Source organism: Bison bison, unplaced genomic scaffold, assembly GCF_000754665.1.
Source record: "Bison bison bison isolate TAMUID 2011002044 unplaced genomic scaffold, Bison_UMD1.0 scf7180017864280, whole genome shotgun sequence".
In the NCBI taxonomy this organism is placed as follows: Eukaryota; Metazoa; Chordata; class Mammalia; order Artiodactyla; family Bovidae; genus Bison; species Bison bison.
In genome coordinates this window covers 5,979,738-5,998,588 of record NW_011494852.1, presented here as the reverse complement: position 1 = coordinate 5,998,588, position 18,851 = coordinate 5,979,738, and the positions used below count along the sequence as shown (strand labels likewise).

The following is an 18,851-nucleotide window of genomic DNA, read 5'->3' as shown; positions in this document are numbered from 1 at the left end:
GCTTGGTGGTTGCGGCTCCCGGGTTCTAAGCCACAGGCTCAGTAGATGTGGCACACAGGCCTAGGTGCTCTGCCGCTGTGGGATCCTCCTGGACCAGGGATCAAACCCGTGTCTCTTGCACTGGACATTGGCAGGTGGACTCCTTATCACTGAGCCACCAGGGAAGCCTTAAGAGTTTTTTATTAAACAGCTAATTTTTTTCTTTTGGGGGCTGTGCTATGCAACATGCAGGATCCTAGTTCCCTGAGTGGGGATTGAACCTGTGCCCCCTTGCAGTGGAATTGTGGAGCCTGGACACTGGACTGCCAGGGAAGTCCCTGAGGCAGACGTCTTACATGTGAGCAAACCTAGGGGCAGAGAGGTGAAGCCCCTGGCCCACACCACAAGGCTGATAAAGTGCAGGCCCTCTTGTCTCCCAGTAAATCTAAGATGGGCTGCAGGACAGGTTCAGTCTATGAGGGTCTCTGAGTTCCTGGAAACCTGATGAATCTGGCAGGTCAAGGCCTGCAGGAGAAGACAGCAGGAGCCAGAGGAGTCCCGAAGGGGGAAATGTCTGTGGCTGGGCTGGAATGCCTGGCTTGGGTCCCACAGGCTCCAGGATGTCAACTGCGCGACAGGAAACCGGGAAAGGAGCTGAGGCCAAAGGCCACTGGGGCAGCCCAACCTGCTCCAGGGCCTCCTAAGGCTGGCTGGTGACCAGCCATGAGAAACGCTGGCGGGGTTCAGGGGCTGAGGTATGCTAGGAACTTTTGGCAGAACTTGGAACCTGGCTGGCTGTCAGAGATGAACAATACTGAGACCAGTGCCACAGAAAGCAGCATCAGGGAGCCTAGGGAGAGAGGGGTGGGCTGGGAGGAGCTGGAATCTGAGGGGGAAGTGAGAGTTTTCCACTTGCCAATGCCAGAGAGCCTGAAACACAGAATCACAGCCACCTAGCATCACTGTGGGGGTGGGGACTCCTGAAGGGACCATTCCTGTGGACAGGCAGGACAGCTCTGGGTCAGAGTTGGTCCCTCGGAATCACATTGGCCCAGGTTCCTGGGAAAGTGATCCCGCCCAAGCGGATCCACTTTGTTGAGCCTTAGTTTTCCTTCTCCCTCCATACAATGGGACATGCTACCCAACTCGTGGAATTGCTAGAAACAGCTCACTGAGCTCATGTATATAGCTCAATGGGACAGTCCAGAGAACAAAGAAATAGACCCCCACAAATGTGCCCAGCTGATTTCCCCTTCCAATGAGCTTTTGCTTTAAGGAGCAAAGCAGGAGAGTGGAGGAGAAGGAGCCTTTTCAATAAATGGTGCTGGACACTGGCAGGCAAAAAAAGGAATCTCAACCTAAACCTTTCACCCTATGAAAAAACTAGCTTTAAAAAATTAACTCAATGTCAACCAGGGACTTAAATGCAAAATATAAAACAATAAAAATTTCTTAGGAGGGGAATTCCCTGGTGATTCAGTGGTGCAGATTCTGTGCTTCCACTGCAAGGGGCATGGGTTTGATCTCTGGTTGGGGAACTAGGATCCCAACGTGCCAAGCGGTGCAGCTTTAAAAAAAAAAAAAAAAGGAAAAAAGTCTTCAGGACTCAGGACTAGGAAAGGGTTCTAAGATTTAACATCAAAAGCAGGATCCATAAAGGGAAAACAATTGTAATTTGCATCTCACCAAAATTAAAAACTTTTGTTTTATGAAAGACTCTGTTAACAAGATGAAAAGACAAACTAATGACTGGTGGGAGGAAGTATTTGCAAACCGCAGAGCTGACAAAGGACTTGTGTCTAGAATATACAAACACTGAAACACAGAGATGTTCAACATCGTTAGCCACTGGAGAAATGCAAATTTAAACCACGATGAGCTATCATCACACCTATGAGAATAGCTAAAGTGAAAAGTGGCGATGACACCAGATAGCGATGAGGATGTGGAGAAACCGGATGACTCACAGCTTGCCAGTGGGAACGTACAATGGTACAACCACTCTGGAAAATAGTTTGGCAGTTCTTTTTAAAACTAAAAATGGACTTACCACACACTATGCAACCGTATTCTTTTCTTTTTTTCCTAAACACTTTTCTACACACAGTACTGAATGGTCAGCACACTCTTTCACTGTAATAATGCTCTCAACTTGTTGAGTAAGTGGCACTTGGAGAAACATCTCACACACCCCCGAGGTTTACTGAGGTGTAAGTGACACATAAAATCATAATATACTTAAAGTTGTACAATGTAATGATTTGATATATGTATACACTGTAAAATGATGACCACAATTACCATATTTAACATCTCAAATAGTTATCTTTTTTTGGGATGAGAATGTTTAAGATCTACCCACTTAGCAGATCTTAAGTGTATAATATAGAATTAACTACAGCCACCATGTGACACGTGAAATCCTCAGAACTTACTCATCTTATAACTCAGAGTTTGTGCCCCTTTGACCAACATTGTCCCATTTCCCCCACCCCCAAGTAACTACCATTCTATCTACTCTGTTTCTTTGACTTTTTTTTCATTCCACATGTGGTACTGCACAGTATTTGTCTTTCTGCTTTATTTCACTGAACATAAATGCCTTTAAGGTTCATCCACGTTATTGTAAACGGCAGGATTTCCTCTTTTTATGGTTGAATAATATTCCATTGTGTATATTACACCATGTTTCCTTTATCCATTCATCTGTCAACAGCCATTTAGGTTGTTTCTATATTTTGGCAAGCAACTGCATTCTTCGGCATTTATCGCAGAGAAGTGAAAACTTATTTTCACGCATGTTCAGAGCATGAATATTTGCATAGCCCAAACCCAGAAACTACCTGAATATTCATCAATGGTACCACACCAGCGAATATAACTCAGCAATAATAAGGATTTGACTACAGATACAGGCAAAAATGTGGAAGATTCTCAACTGAGAGAAAAAGAATCTCAAAAGGGCACATACTGTGTGATTCCTTTTATATAGCATTCATGAAGTAAGAGACCCAGAAAAGATTACTGGTTGCCAGAGGGCTAGGGGAGGGGATGGGTGTGGCTATATAGGGGTAGCCGAGGGAGTTTCATGGTGATGGCACAGTTGAGTCTTAACTGTGGACAAAATTCCATACAGCTACATACACACAGGTAATTGGTGTATTCTGAATAAGCACTGTGGATTGTACCAATGTCAACTGCTTTGATATTGTATCAGTTATGAAAGACGTTAAATTTGGAGAGGCTGGGTGAAGGATTCAAGGAGGGCTTTATCTGTTTCTTTTAAACTTTTTGTGAATCTATAATTATTCAAATAGTTTAAAAGCAGTAAGATAGGAGGGGGGACACCAGGACTTTGGGGGGGAAAAAGCTCCTTGGAATTACCAAAAGCATCATCCCCACCACCTCTATTCTTGGCTGATGGCTCCACGCCAACTGCCACTTCCAGCCTCAGCCACTGTTACCACCCTGGTGCCCCCATACCTCAGACTCCTCTCCATTCCACACCATTCTGCTTACTGATGTCTGTGGCCTCTGCTCTGTTTGGAATGACTTTCTCCCTCTTTTCTGCAGCAAACTCCTATTCATCTCTCAAAGCCCTATTCAAATACCACCTGCTCTGGGCAGCCAGCTTAGACCTGGGGTTGGGCTGAGCTCCCTCCTCCAAGGCCTGAGACTATCAGAGCTCTTGGCAGTGTGTGCATCCCTTCTGAGATCTTCTCTCACCACAGCAGGTGCTGATAACAGGAACCCCTGGGTAAGTATCTCAAATATTTCTCCTGGCACCTGGAACACAGAGGGCTCTTGGGACCCACTGCAGTTGAGAGCTGAATGGTGGCTACCAGAAGATGAGAGAGTATGTTTCCCCAAGTTTTACAACAGAGGCTTAGAATCAAGCAGTGGTAAGGTGTAGAAGCTCTCGAAGTGTGTTCCCTGGGCTGGCAGCCTTGGAATCACATGGCCTACCCTAGTCCTACTAAGCTGGAAACTCGAGGGTGAGGCCCAGTTATCGGTATTTTAACAAGCCCTCCCTCTGGGTGATTCTGAGGCATGCTACTTAAACAAACTCACTCACTCACTCCATCCTTTCATCAAATATATACCAAGGATCTACCAGACCCTGAGCTGTGTGATGGTGATCATAAGAAAAAAAGTGTTATATACTGGAAAGCAGCAGGCATGTTCATGCACACATGCATGAATATGCATGCACACACACTTCTTGGGCTAACAGGATGGAGACGACTCAAGGTGGTCGGCAGGAAAAGACAAACAGAAGTGAAGGGCACGGGGGGCAACACGTCACTGTGTGGGAGGTGGGGGTACAGGGAAGGCTTCCTGGAGGAGCATCAGCACTCACACTGGAAGAGTGGGGTCTGGGGAGTCTGTAGGGGTGAAGATCATGAAGAACTTCTGGGTGGACAGAAGAACACGGGGAGGATTCTGAAAAGCACACAGCCTGCCTAGGAGATTAGAAGTGGCTGGGGTCTACGGCCATACCACCCTGAACTCGTCCCATCTTGTCTGATGTCGGAAGCTAAGCAGGGTCGGGCCTGGTCAGCACTTGGATGGGAGAAGGGGCTGGGGAGGCTGATGTGCAGGGCACTGCACGAGGCTGGAGAGGCAGGGGAGGGGGAGGGGTCCCCGGTGGCCACAGTGAAGCGCAGAGGTTGTGTCATGAGAGCTCTGGGACACGTGGGGGTGGGGTTTGGAGCAGGAGATAGACATGGCCACCAGACAAAGACCCCCTGGCTACTGAGTGGGGGTGGACTAGAGGAGGTGGCACAGAGGCTGGGGGCTCAGGGAGGTGGCCAGGGCAGGGCACTGGGGAAAGGAGGAGGGGGCGGGGCAGAGATGCTCAGGAGGCTGAAGAGATGGGCCGCGGGCATCCAGGATGAGGCGTGTGGCTCTGCCCGAGGACAGGGGAGTGGTGTGGCCACCCCTCAGATAGGCACCCCAGGGGAGAAGGAAGGTTCCAGGGCACTGGAGTGGAAGGTTGCTGGAGAGTAAGCTAGAGAAACTGTGTTTATTCTGAGGGCACAGGGAGCCAGGCAGGAGTTGGGAAGATCCCCTAGGCTGCCAGACTGGGGAAGGGGACAGGACTGAAGCCTGACTGGCCCTGAAAACTGGGTAATGTTGGGTGGGGGCCTGGTGTGGGGGGAGCGTGGGCTGGAGGCAGATAACAGCTGTGTTGCAAGGGGCGTGCTCAGACAAGTGATTCAGGCATTGAGAAAAATGGCAACTGAAACGCTGATGTGAGGACCGGCAGGGCCCGTCCTGGCCAGGCTGGCTTGGCCCCACATCCTAACTAACACACTCAGCCCTCTATCCCAGTGGGCCTCTGAGGACCCTGGGGAATCCAAGAGCCCCATAAAATGGCAAATAAACCTGTATGTCGGGTAAGTGCATCTCCCGAGGAAGACGGCTGCTGGCTTTCATCAGATTCCTTAACGGGAAAGAGAGAAGAGAGTCTGACCTTTCTGGGGATGGCTTGTATCTCGCGTAGGTGGCTGAGCCGGGGGTGGAGAAGCTCCCAGAAGGCTGTCGGTAGGGAGGGACTTTGTCGACCCCTGCTGGTGACGCTGTGTAAGGGGTTTCTGGGAAGCTGACGGGCCTGGAACAGAGATTCGAGAGAGGAAGGGGGTGGGGGTGAGCGAGGAGGAGAGCCTGGCCCAGTCCTGCGACCCAGCCACACCCGTGGGCTTCACCTGCTCTCCTCTGTGGGGATGGAGGCAGGGCTGCTGAGCGAAGGGCTGGGGAGGCCAGGACACCCTTTCCCTCCTTCCCACCACAGCTGAGCCCACCCCTCAGCGTCTGCAGCCTGACAGAGGCTGGACGGGCCACCCACACCTGGGACGAGACTCTCCTCTGCAAGTTGGATTCCCTCATTTCTTAGAAAATTTTCTTTATCTTTTAATACATAATGTATTCAGAAGTGCCTATCTTTTGATAAGCGGTATATGCCATCATAATAAAACAAACTACCTGAACTTACCACCCGACCAGAGGGCTAGACCTGGGGCCATGTGTACCCACGGGCGGGCTCCTCCCCGCCCCACCTCCCTGTCTCCCCCAGAAGTAATCACTCTCCTAAATTGTGTGCTTATCAGTCCCTTGACCTTTAAAACAAATATATGGTTTTAATCACACATGGTAGGGTGGATTTCCAACCGCAGGCGCTGAGTGCCCCAGCTCTGTGTCCACGCTCCAGAGGCTCATAAGGCAAGTTTAAGGCGAGGAGGAAGGGAGGGGCATGAGAATGAGAAGGCAAGGGAGAGGAGGAGGCTGGACAACAGGCGGAGGAGAGAGAGTGAAAGGCAGAGGGCGGCAGGGGGCAAGGGGAGGTGGGGGCTGGGTGGCACCCCTGGGCAGGGGTGGGGGGGTCCTTACCTCTTGCTGTGCAGGGGCTGGGACTCCCGGAAGGGGACCATGGGGGTCTGCTTCGGGGGCCGGCTCAGGGACTGGGCGTGTCCGGGGGTGGCGGGGGCGGCCCACTTGGAGGCCGGGAGAGAGTTGTGGGATGCAGGCCCACTCCACTGCCAGGGAGCATTGCTGCGGTAGGGGGGCCGGCCCCCCGGGGCCAGGCCCTCCGGCTCGGTCTTGGGCTCCGAGGTATTCATATCATAGGTTTCTGGCCACCCCCTGGGAAGGAAAACGTCGTTACTCGGAAAAGGCCCCGGCCCACCAGCGCGCAGGGCTGCTGCTTTGCAGCCCAGATCTGAACAGTCTTCTATTTTAAAGGCCGAGTGGGGACGCTTCAAACTTGTCTGAAATGGAGCAGCTCTGTGTCCTCAACCCAGACAGGGTCCAACACAGTGGCCCCGACTGCGGGGCACACTCTACTTCATCTCCCCGTCCCCTCCTCTTCCTCTCTCCCGGTCTCTCCCTTCACCCTGACCCAGGCCTCCAGTTGGCCAGTGTCCTCCTCAGGCTGGCGCGGCGCCCCCACCCTCCCTTGGCAGTACTCAGGGCCAGAAAGGCGGATGCCCTCAGCATCAAAGGACAGTATCTGCCTTGTTCCAAAGAAGCTCAAAGGCAGCTGGAAGAGGAGCAGGTGACCTACTTTGCAGGGTGGTTAGAAAAAAAAAAAAAAGCCACGAAAAATCCAGAACCTTGAAATAGATGCAGAACGGCCTGTGACTCCCCCTAGACCAGGCTGGCTCACGCACCGCAATGTTCCTGGCTCAGGGCGGGGGGCTCCGCAGGCTGGGCTGGCGTCCTCCGCCTCCGCTGCAGTGCAGCGTGGGAGGGGGCTCTGAGCCCGAGCAGGGGGCCGTGCTCACAAAACACACCTCCCAGCGGCTGTGGGAGCCGAGCTGGTAGGAGCCCTGGGCCTGGAAGCTGTCAGGCCCACACTGAGCCAACCCTCTGTGGTTCTCCTGAGCCCCCTGGAGCCTGGGGCACTTTCAGGGTCACCCGGCAAAAGATCTGGTGGTTGTGGTGGCTGTGGACCCAGGTCATGTCTGCTGAGGAGGCATCAAAAAATGACCCAGGAATGTTCTCTGGCACCTGGGCCAGACACACAGTGCCCTCGGCAGCACTGGAGCTGGAGCTGATATTCAGAAGCGCCTTCCAGCAGCTTCTCTGGATCAGTAGGTGCCCACGCCTCACCAGGTGCCCGGTGAGGAACGAAAGCATACAAACGCCTAACAGGACCTGCAGATCTGCCAGGCCCAGGTGGACGTGGTACCACCGTGGACCCAGGCAGTGCGTACCCGCTGCTCCTGCCTGCCTGGCTTCTACACCCCCTTCTCCTGAGAACAGGTCTGTGTGCTCTGGGTGGGGTGGATCCCACTTCCTGGCTCCAGGTATGAGCATGTGACCCAGGCCAGCCAATCAGAAGCGCTTCTTTGAGATGACAGGCACAGGATTGTCAGGTGCCCCAAGCTGAGCCAATCAAAGACAGTGAGGATCAACTCGAACTGCTGCAAGGGGGGTGGACAAGGTGGGGGGTAGGTGGTAAGAAAAAGATCTGTTTCACTGGGCTGCTGAGCTGGGGAGACCTAAGCTGGAGCTGCGATGAGGAAGAGGTGGTTTGAGAATGATAGCAACGCAGAAAATGAGACAGGTGAGATTCTTGATGAAGACGTCCAAGACCCTGCATAAAGCTACATTTCAATCTTGCCCTATCTCCCGGTCTTCTTAGGTGCATTAGCCAGTAAAGTCTCTCTTTTGCTGCTTCACCTCTGTTGCTGGTTATTATCAGTAGATACACTGAAGAGAGAAGCAAATCGAGGCACAGAGAAGTTAAGTAACCTATCCAAGGTCACACAGCCAGCAAGAGGCAGAAACTGAATTGATTGATTTATCCTTTTTTTGGCTGTGCCATGGGGCTTATAGAATTTTAGTTCCCTGACCAGGGATTGAACCCACGCCCTGGCAGTGAAAGCACTGGATTACCAGGGAATTTCCAGAAACTGGATTTAAAGATAGTAAGCTGACTTGAAAGGCCACAACTTTAACCACCATACACACTGGCTCACTGGGACAGTGTGGGAGCCAGTGGGTAGATTCCACGGGCCTGTGACTTCTGCCCCTGTTACTGACAGCTCCACCTTTGGCCAAGAGTCCCTGGTCATGACCTCAAAGAGGGAAAACAATCATTGGAGGGCAGCACAGAGTGACAGACAGCCAGGGCGCCACAGGCAGACAGCTGGTTCGGATCACAGCTCTGCTGCTTATGGCCCATGTAGTCTTGGGTGAAGGAGTTTCCTTCTCAGAGCCTCAGTTTCCTCATCTGCAAAATGGGGGTGGTGGCGAACATCAGCAAAAAGTCTGGTGCATGCCAAGTGCTTAACATATATCTCCAGCCGATTCTGTGGACTCTGCCTGCCATTCCCACAAGCTCAGAAGCAGAAGCCTTCTTTCCATTTTCTGAAGTCCAGCCACACCCACCTGGGGGCTCTGGAACAAATTCATTCCCCGTGATCTGAGATCCATCAGCATCTAGATCACCCTGAGCGCTCAGTAAAGGAAAGCAGATGCCTGGGCCCATCTCAGCTCCTCTGAATCACAGTCCTCTTTGAGGCGGGGCCCAGGAAGCTGCATTTTACCAAGCTGCCAGGGATGATGCTGACATGAGAAAGTTTAAGAAGCTCCTTTCACTGATCCAGTTTTAGGATTGTTTTTAAAAATTAAAGTGTTATTAGACGGCATCTCTGTCCACCAGTTACACCCACCAGAAGCACCCACAGCTGCCAGGTTTTTATATATTCTTGACTCACTGCATTTTCTGTAAACAATCAATTACTACTCCATCACACGGATGACCTGGGATTTACTTAGCCAGTCTCCTGTGGCTGGACATCTAGTTTCTTCTAGTCTTTTGCTTGACCAACAATGCTGCACTAAAGATTCCCTCTCCAACCTCTCAGCCGTGTGCGGAAGACGCCTGGTGATGGATGCCCAGGTTCGCAAACCACTTTTCCTATCTGCCTCCTTCTCTTTGATTCCCAACAGCCTAGTTTCTGGAGGCCATGGGGACTCCTTTCTCTCTCTCCAACTCACTCACTTGTGGGGTTTCAATTCCCCTTCTCAGGGAGGAGCACCCCGTCCCCCTTCAGATATCTTGAATCCAAATGAGGAACCAAAGGCGTCCTGGATCAGCTTCCCCATCAGGCAGGACAGACACAGTGAGATGAGCCTGTACAAACATGCCAGATCACCATGACACACCGCACTGGGGGCTCTGGGATGTCCCTTCTGGCTACCTGGTCCATCTGGGAAGGGCTCACTTGAGAACCCCAGCCTCATGGTCTGGGGGTGTGAGTACGACCCCCTGTATTCTATGCAGTGTCTGAAGAGCCTGGGGTCCAGACCCAGGCCCTACAAAGCCTGGCCGGTGGCAGGGATCATGACAACCAGGCTAGGAGGCCAGGGTCATAGCAACAGGTTGGAGGAACCGCAAAGCTAGGATATCAGCTCTGTTAAACGAGATCAGCCAGACCCCTCTGTGCTTGAAGAGCCACACACACCACGCAAGTCCCAACCCACACCTCTCCTGTTTCGGTGGCTGCCTTGTAAAGGGAGCCAGATGATAGCTTTCCTCATAAACAGGGTGGGGAGTGGAACCCGTCTGTCTGGTCACGCCCTCCTCGGCCTCATCTCCCCAGAGCTAGAGAAGGGAGCCTGCAGATGCTGCCTTTCACTCAGCTGGTCCCTACCTGCAGGTCCAAGGACCTTTGTGTGGCCTCTGGCGCTTCCAAGCTTTGGAGAGTCATCCAACAGGCGGGCTGCTACTGTGTGTGTGTCTATGTGTGTTTGCGTGTGTATGCAATGAGGCAGAAGGGTTACCTCAGCTTGACTTGCCCCTGCAGAGCTCGGCACGGGTGTGGCCTGGCCTTGGCCCCATGCAGGGGTGGAGGAAGCCCCGGAAGAGGGCTGGGAGAAGGGGATGCCTGGGGCCTGACTGGAGTCCCAAGGCTAGGGGACTGGAACCTGGGTGGCCAAGCCCTGGGTTGTGGCAGGGTTGAACCCTGCCCAGAACTGTCCCCCACCAAGTTCAGAGCAAGCAAGACTCAAGAAGGTGGGAGGGTGCAGCCAGGACTCACACGCCCACAGCTCGAGACTGCTATGACAGGAAGCAGAATACACGGAGATGGGAAACGTGGATTGAGTTTTGCTCTGCCACTTAGTAGCCGTGCAACTCTGCACAAGACTGTGGTCCACCCCGGGTGTCAGTTTTCTTATCTGTAAACCAGGGATCACACCAGCCCTGGGAGACCACGTGTGTAAGCTCTCAGTGTCCCCTCATCGCGTGCCTTTCTCTTGGCTCACCCTGTTCCAGCCACGTGACCCTCCATTCTGGTCCGTCAACAACCCAAGAGCCTCTTGTTCTTACCCTCCCCCCCCCACAGGGCCTGTCTCTTGGTTCCTTCTCACCCGCAGGCCTTCCCTGACCACCCAGTCTGATGTCAGGTCGGGCCTAGTGTTCCTCACACCCAGGACCTCACGGCCGGTGTCTTCTGAGTGCCTCTTACAGGCCAAGTCCTGTGCTGTGTGCTCTGCGGGCCTCCCCTCCTCCCACCTTACAGCCACTTTTGGGCAAAAGCTCCATTAACGTCCCTATTTTATAAATGAGGAAACAGGCACAGAGTGGTGGGGACATTTGCCAAGGTCAAAGTTAATAAGAAGAGGAGCCTGGACTCAAACGCAGGCAGCCTCCCTGCAGGTCTGCCTTCCCGCTACGCCCAGTGATTTCCGCCTGGACTGTGTGAACCATCTCACTGGCTCACTTTCTTATTGGTTGTCTTCTCCAGTCCATCCATCGGGGCTGTGAGGGCCGGGACCGGACTGTCCTCTGTGCAGCTGTGCTTCCGGCCTCGGGATGTAGTGATTCTAGAACCACTGTTTCCAAGTCATCGCTGGAGGTTGCTAGGGTACCAATTCATTCTTCTCAGAATCACATCTATCCTGCCTTCTCTGTACAAATTATACCTCAGAGGAATCAAATGGTTGCTGAAGGAATGTTCTTTTTGGAAGAATTCCAGCCAATAAATGAAGAAAGGATTTCCTTGGTGGTGGGCCGGTGGTTAAGAATCCGCCTGCCAACGCAGGGGACACAAGGTTCAATCCCTGGTCTGAGAAGATCCGACATGCCGAGGGGCAACTAAGCCCATGAGCCTCAACTACGGAGCCTGTGCTCTAGAGCCCGGAGCAGCAACTACTGAGGCTCCGTGCCCTAGAGCCCGTGCTCTGCGACGAGAGCAGCCACTGCAATGAGAAGCCTGTGCACTGCAGCTAGAGAACAGCCCCGCTCACGGCAACTGGAGAAACCTGGTGGGCAGCAACAAAGACGCAGCACAAAGAACTTTTTAAAAATAAAGAAGGAAGGCTAGAACTGAGGACATCACTTGAGTGTGACCCGTCATGACACAGGGGATCCAGACAAGGATCACAAACGGCTGCTGAGAGCCGAGGGGAAACGTACAACGTTTAGGGTCAGGCTGCCACCCTAGGAACCCTCTGACTGCCCTTCGTATCACTCCCACAGGGACAGCCAGACATGTGGCGCCTCCTGATGGATGCACACCTGGGAAGTGCTGTGACCAAAGGAAATTCAGGGACCTCCCTGGCAGTTAAGACTTCGCTTTCCAAGCCAGGGAACGTGGGTTCGATCCCTGGTCGGAAAACTAAGATCCCACATGCCTCACAGCCAAGGAACCGAAACAAACCAAAAGTAATATTGTAACAAGTCCAATGAAGTCTTTAAAATGGTCCACATCAAAAAAAATCTTCAGAAAAACAAAAGGAAATTCAACTAGAATCTGATCAAGCTTTTATGCTGAACTCCAGTTTGTGGGAAATACACGCGTTAGAAGAACAGGTTAAAGGACATCAGCAGGATGCAAGCAGCTAAACCCAGGAAGCAGGAAACTGAAAAACAAGAGATCCGGTTTCCTCCCAAAACAAAAGGTAAGAAAAAAATAAGATTTTTTAAAAAGAGATTCATCAACCAAATGCCACAGGAAGAGCCTGTGGTACAAAAGAAGTTAAAGATGGACAGGGGAGTTGAGGCAGTCTGCTAAATTTTTTTAAGGTCCTGACTGGGTAGAGATACAGTCGAAGGAGTGAGACTGCTTCAAATAATCTAAGGTGGACAGGTATGGGATTAAAAACAAACAAAAACAAAATAAGAACTGGCCACATGTTGACAAATGTTGGAACAGGGGACTTAGCATGCTTTTAATATGCTTGAAATACGGGACTTCCCTGGTGGTCCAGGGGTTAAGAATCCACCTTCCAAGGCAGGGGATGCAGGTTCGATTTCTGGTTGGGGAACTAAGATTCCATAAGCCATGGAGCGCCTAAGCCCATGCGCCAACCACAAACATGCCACGTGCAGCAACTAAGACCTGATGCAGACAAATAAATAAATCATAGAGAAAAATGTCTGAAACAGTCCATTAAAACAAAACAAAAAGAAACAAATCCTGCACTGGCTTCCCAGTGAACAAAACCCAAGCTTGGCATTGTGTCCAGGAAGGGCCCCCAGTCTGCCCCCACGCCCAGGCCCTCTCTTCCATCTCAGCCTTGCTCAGTGTGCTCCACACCACACTCCCTGTGCTGCAGGAACCCTCCCCCTCCATACGCTGACACTCTGGAGACCCTGCCCTGGCCTGTCCATGGCCTGGGTTCTGCTGGCCTGGAAAATCCCACTGCAGCCTCCACCAGGGAGCCTCCCCTGACCACCTGTTAGCCCCTTCTATGACCCTGCTCTTCTCCTCGGATCTCTTCACTGCCTGGTCCTGTGTTACACACCTGTTTAATGACTGCCTGTCAGGACACAAACTCCAAGGGAATGGGTGCTTTTATTTTGTTCACTGCTAAATCCTACTCAAGACTTCAAATGGAGTGTATACACAGTAGGGGCTCAGTAAATGTGTGCTGAACAAATGATGAGGCACATTGTACCTTCAGGCAAGGTCTTTTTTCCCACTATTTTTTGGCTACGCCTCGAGGTATGTGGGATCTCAGTTCCCCAGCTAGGGATCAAACCCACGCCCCCTGCAGTGGAAACGCTGTCTTAACCACTGGACCGCTAGGGAACTCTCAGGCAAGGACTGGAACGCTGTGTGCGACTAAGGAGGGTGCCCACCTCATGGGGCTGTGGTGGGGGCCGGAGGGGACAGCATGCGTGTGCAGAGCTTAGACCATGACCACCTGCGGGAGGGGTTCCACAGATGCTGACTTGGACCCTGACACCATTATCACCACCTGTTGAGGAAGGGCCCCAAGGGCCAGCACCCGGGGAGCTGCTGACCTCTCCGGGGGGACAGACTTACCTCCGGGGTGTGCCGTCGTCGAAAGGCGGGATGATGACCACCTTGACGGTGACGGAGGTGCGTAGCAGGTCGATCATCTGGTCGTGGGTCAGTGTGACCACAGCCACCTTGCAGATCTCCACCAGCCGGCTGCCCTGCCGCAGGCCGGCCTGCCAGGCAAACCCGTAATCCTCCACCTCGGCCACCGTCCCGTCGTACTTCACGTGGAAGCCCAGCTGCCCCAGCCCGTTCCGCCGCAGGGTCATGTCCACTGTCTCCCAGCCGTTGGTCATCACCTGTGGGCCACACGCAGGGTCCAGTTTCACAAGCTGCTCGGGGGCAGCGGGGGAAGCTCCTGGGGCAGATTCTGCCCTTTTGAGGCCAAAGACCCCCTCCCCCCCATTCTCCCAGGTGATGTCATGGTACAGGCGTGCAGACACCCACCTCGTCCCAGCCTGGGCTCCTGACTCCTGGAGAAACATGGACACCTCATACAGAGGTGGCGGTCATGAGTCGTGTTCTCCGCATGCCCCCTCCCACCCTCTCTGTGGCTGGTGGTCTCTGGAACTGGTTTTGGGCTTTCCAGGTGGCACTAGTGATAAAGAACCTCCCGCCAATGCAACAGACATAAGAGATTCGGGTTTGATCCCTGGGTTGGGCAGATCCCCTGGAGGAGGAAATAGTAACCCACTCCAGTATTCTTGCCTGCAGAATCCCAAGGACAGAGGAGCCTGGAGGGCTATAGTCCATGGGGTCACAAAGAGTCAGACACAACTGAAGCAACTTAGCATGCCTGCACAAGACTTGTTTTGGCCAATGAGCTGTGAATGGGAATGGCATACTGTCTGGGCTGGGGCATTTCATCGCCAATTTGAGACCCTCTTCAGGCCTTTCCCCTCTGCCACGGCCACTAGGATTATTCCAGAGAGTGCCTGTTTGGTCAGCTAGGGTCTGTGAGTTCAGACTCCAGCCCAACCTGAGATGGACACGTGGCATGAGTGAGATAAACCTTTGTTGTCTGAAGCCCTGATGGATACGGTGACTGTAACCAGAGTAAGCTGGAGAAGCCAGAGACCAGAGACCCTGTGAGTTTGTCTAGGCTGGGGGCTCGGCGCCACATTCTTTACTCCAGGACCTCATTCTGCAAGGCAAAAACCCCTTTCGAACCTCCGTCTCAGGCTGTCCCCCATCCTGAAGCCAACCAGACCACACACGGAGGGCCTTCTCTCTGATTTATTCCCCGCTTCACTTGTGGGAGACTTTCGCCATGCTAACATATGACCATAGATAGGAGAAGCCACTGAACAGAACACCTAGAGCTTCAGCATATCCTTAGGGATTCCCTCCTCTTCTTGGAATAAAAAGATTAACTTGATAAGCTGGAGCTGTTAACCAAGTTACAGCAAGATCTGCCTCCTTAAAAACTGCCTTAAGGAAAGCGGCTGTGTAATGGTTGACATCTCCCGTGAGAAGTCATTCCCTGGTTAGAAATGATGCTATCTGATGTACTTATTAGAGCTGCACAGTAAGAATCTCATATCACGAGCCACGCTGTGCATTCATACATTTACACATGTATCCACATACACAAAAATATTCTTTGCAATCCACACAGATGTTCCCGAGTATGGGCAGCAAGAAACGAGTGTGGACGGTGAAGGACTTACCTGAAGATGTGAACACATCTGTTCCAGGCTAGTCTGGACAGTGAGAATTTGGGAGGTGAGGAAACATGTGAAACTGGAACAAAGCTCCATGAGACCAAGTGCCTCCTCAGTGCACCAATCTTTTCTACCCTGTCCTTGAAAACTGCCTACTGAGATCCAGTAACTGATTTCACGGCCCAACTTGTTTACATGTCACTAAGGAATTACTATTCATTTTTTTAATATAGAATAGGCAAAATAGTTATTTTTCAGAAGCCGTATGTTTTAGAGGTAAATCTTGACACATTTACTGATGAAGTGGCAGGATGTCTAGGATTTGTTTCAAAATTATCAGGGGAAGGGAAGGGAGAGAGGGAAGGGAGAAACAAGATGGGCCGCAGGCTGATAACTACAGAAGCTGGTGATAAGTCTAGGGGATCAGTGGGCGAGTTTCTCTACTTTTGTGTCTGTTTGAAATTTCCCATGATTAAAAAGTTAAAACAAACTTGTTTGAAAGGAGAGCCTACAGTTTAGTGCCTCAAAAGAGAAACTCATGACTAGCTTCATCCCAGACCATGGCCTCTGCTTTGGGAGTCAAAACGCTTCTTCCCTTTGAAGTCATCGCCCTTGTGTCCCGTGAATTGAGTTAATAACAGTATCTCCCTCATTGGGTTTTGGGAAGAAATGCAAGATTGTGCAAGGCTGCAAGGAGTCAGATGGTTGGCCCCCTGTGAACGGCCACTTTTGCTGTCACTACAGACAGCACGTGTGTGTGCATTCAGTCCATGGTCACTGAGTGTCTGCTGCACACCAGACACTGGCCCAGGTGCTGAGGACGCAGCACATATGTAAAAAGACACATCAAATGGTGGTGGGTGCTACTGTGACAATTAAAGCAGGGAAAGTGGGTGGAACAAGCTCAAGGCCAGGTTGTGGAGGGGGTTTTTACAATTTTGGATAACAAGGCCTCACCGATAGGTGACCTTTGAAAAAATGTATGTAGAAGGAGAAGGAGGCATGTGGGGATGAAGAAGGTGTTCCACAGAGAGGGCACAGGTAGTGCAAAGGCCCTGAGGCTGACTACCCAACGAGCCCACTCTAGACACAGAAGTCTGTGTTCTTGGAGCAGAGAGAGAGTAATAAGGAGACAAGAGCGACAGGCATCCAGGCCATGTAGGGCCTCTCAGGCCACCATAAGGAACTGGGCTTTTACCTGGAGTGGGCTGAGGGGTTTGAGCAGAGCAGGGACATGATCAAGATCCCTCTGACAACCTTCCTGAGAACAGACCCCAGGGAAGCAAACAAGGAGGCAAAGGAGACCAGCAAGGAGGCTACTGGACAGGCGAGGAGGGGCTGCAGAAGGGGCAGGAGCAGCAGAGTCTGCCTCCGGGGGGTGGAGCTGACAGACTGGACGTCGGTATGAGACAGAGGAGTGAGGCTGGTGCTGAGGCTTACGATTCCACTCGTGTGGTGGGCTTGTTCTCTGGAGACAGAACCCCGGGAGGCCAGGGGAACGAAATCAGGAGCTTGCTCTTAGACGTGCTGACTTCCACAGGCTGAGTAGGCAGTTAGTCATTAGTCTCAAGTTTGGGCACAAACAGGTTTTGGAGTCAGAAAAATCTGGATTCAGATCCCAGTCTGCCACCTACTGGCTGTGTGACCTCTCTGAGCTGCATGCTACTCACCGGTCCAATGGGGATAAAAACAGTGCCTACACTCCACGAGGCCGGTGGAGGGCTGTGAGATCATCGGTCATGAGCACACAATCAGGGTCAATCATCTTATTCAGCTGATCGACTAATCAGCATTTAATAAACACCTACTATGTGCCAGCCCTGATCTACACAAATAAGATAAGCAAGTGAGCAAAACAGAGGCCCTTGTTCACGGACCTCACATCCTAATGGGAAATCTACACACTAGCTGTTGCTGTAGTTTAAGGCAGGGCAGGAAGTTTGGAGTCAGGGAATCTGAAAGCTGGTCTTTACCAATCCCACCTGAACTCAAGGAACGAGTGCAAAAGCCTAGAAGGGTGAAGAGGGCTGGCTGTGATACTGGCCTCTGGAGATCACAGCCTCTTAAGTCAGGCCAGCTTCCTGGGCAACATAACTCATCCAGTCCTTAAAACTTCCACATGATATGGGATGATCACTGTTCCCATTTTTCAGCTGGGAAAACTGAGTCACCCAGTGGTTAAGGAACATGGTGAGGTGACACAGCTGGTAAGTGGCAGTGCTGGGACTTGAAGCCAAGCCTTCTGACTTGAGAACTTGTGTTGTTAACTCCTGTGATATACTGCCTTCTCTATTTCATGCTTGACATTCTGTTAAACCCACTGAGAGCCAATCACTGACCACATTCCCTCACCTGGGGCTCTGAGGTAGCCTTAGTACTTCTTAGCCCAATGCTTCCAACGACCATTACCAACTAAACTGTCATCTGACTTGAAACCAATCTGCTACCTTTGATTTGGCAGCTGTCTGAGCCTAAGCTGCCAAGAGATTAGGGTAAGATTTTTTAATCTAGACTGTGAGTCTCTGTTCTTTAATAAAGAATGTTAAATCACTTACATTTATTGTGATTACTGATGTGGAATTATTCCTGCCACATAATTTTGTTTTCTTATGCTTTTTTACACCCCCACCCCCAATATCCTGCTTCCACCCCTATATTTTAAAGGTCTGGAAGTCTTTCATTCTGTTGAGTTGGCCAAAAAGTTCATCTGGTGTTTTGTTAAGAAGGTACAGAAAAACCCACACGAACTTTTTGGCCAATCCAACATTTTAATTCTTCTGGAAAGTATCCTTACATTTTTAACATGAGTTTAAACATCTAGAGTGAGTAAATAAGCCTTCTGTCCTCTCAAGGCGATGACATGGAGAGCCTCAGATCTTTGGCCCAAGCCTTCCCCAGGGAGAACCCAGGCTGCAGAGCCCACTAGACCCCTGGTGTGTAAAGTGACAATTCTGATTCTCTTGGGGCCGACGAGCGTTCTGGGCCAACTGACTGGGCTCAGGGAGGCACTTCAGTGGTTCCTAAGGCCTCTGTCAGACCACAGAACTGCTGCACCTTGAGGGGCTCTCTCCCTTACCTTCAGTCTCTGGACAATTTCTCTTATGTCCTCCACAGAACCCTCAGAGGCCTTGAGGAAGATATGGTCCCCTCGCCCGTAGAAAATTTTGATTGTCGAGGAGTCTGGGGTCCAGCCGATGACATCCCCGCAGTAGCAGTTGAACACCACTTCCTTAGTGCGTAGGTCTAGGAGCACCACAAACTCGTTGGAAATTCCCAAAATGCAGTCTATCTCTACCCCCTGCGCGTAGTCCTCAGCCGCCACCCTCCAGGCGATGGCCCCGGTGCTGTGCTGCTCGGCGCCCGCCCGGGCTTTTGTCTTCTCCTTCTTCTTGGAGGTCAGGGAAATGAGGTTGAACTTGCCGGTGGAGTCAATGGGTGTGCTGGAGAC

The 18,851-nt window shown here is 51.7% G+C and overlaps 1 protein-coding gene across 1 annotated transcript in view; it reads right to left on the bottom strand.

Moving 5' to 3' along the window:
• The window catches only part of SIPA1L3 (signal-induced proliferation-associated 1 like 3), a 255,414-nt gene that overhangs the window by 55,919 nt on the left and 180,644 nt on the right, over positions 1-18,851 (bottom strand). Inside the window, 4 exon segments of the mRNA XM_010849306.1 lie at positions 5,456-5,593; positions 6,370-6,621; positions 13,764-14,038; positions 18,480-18,851. The exon segment at positions 18,480-18,851 is cut by the window's right edge and continues 3 nt beyond it. Of these exon segments, the coding sequence (XP_010847608.1) occupies positions 5,456-5,593; positions 6,370-6,621; positions 13,764-14,038; positions 18,480-18,851 (1,037 nt within the window).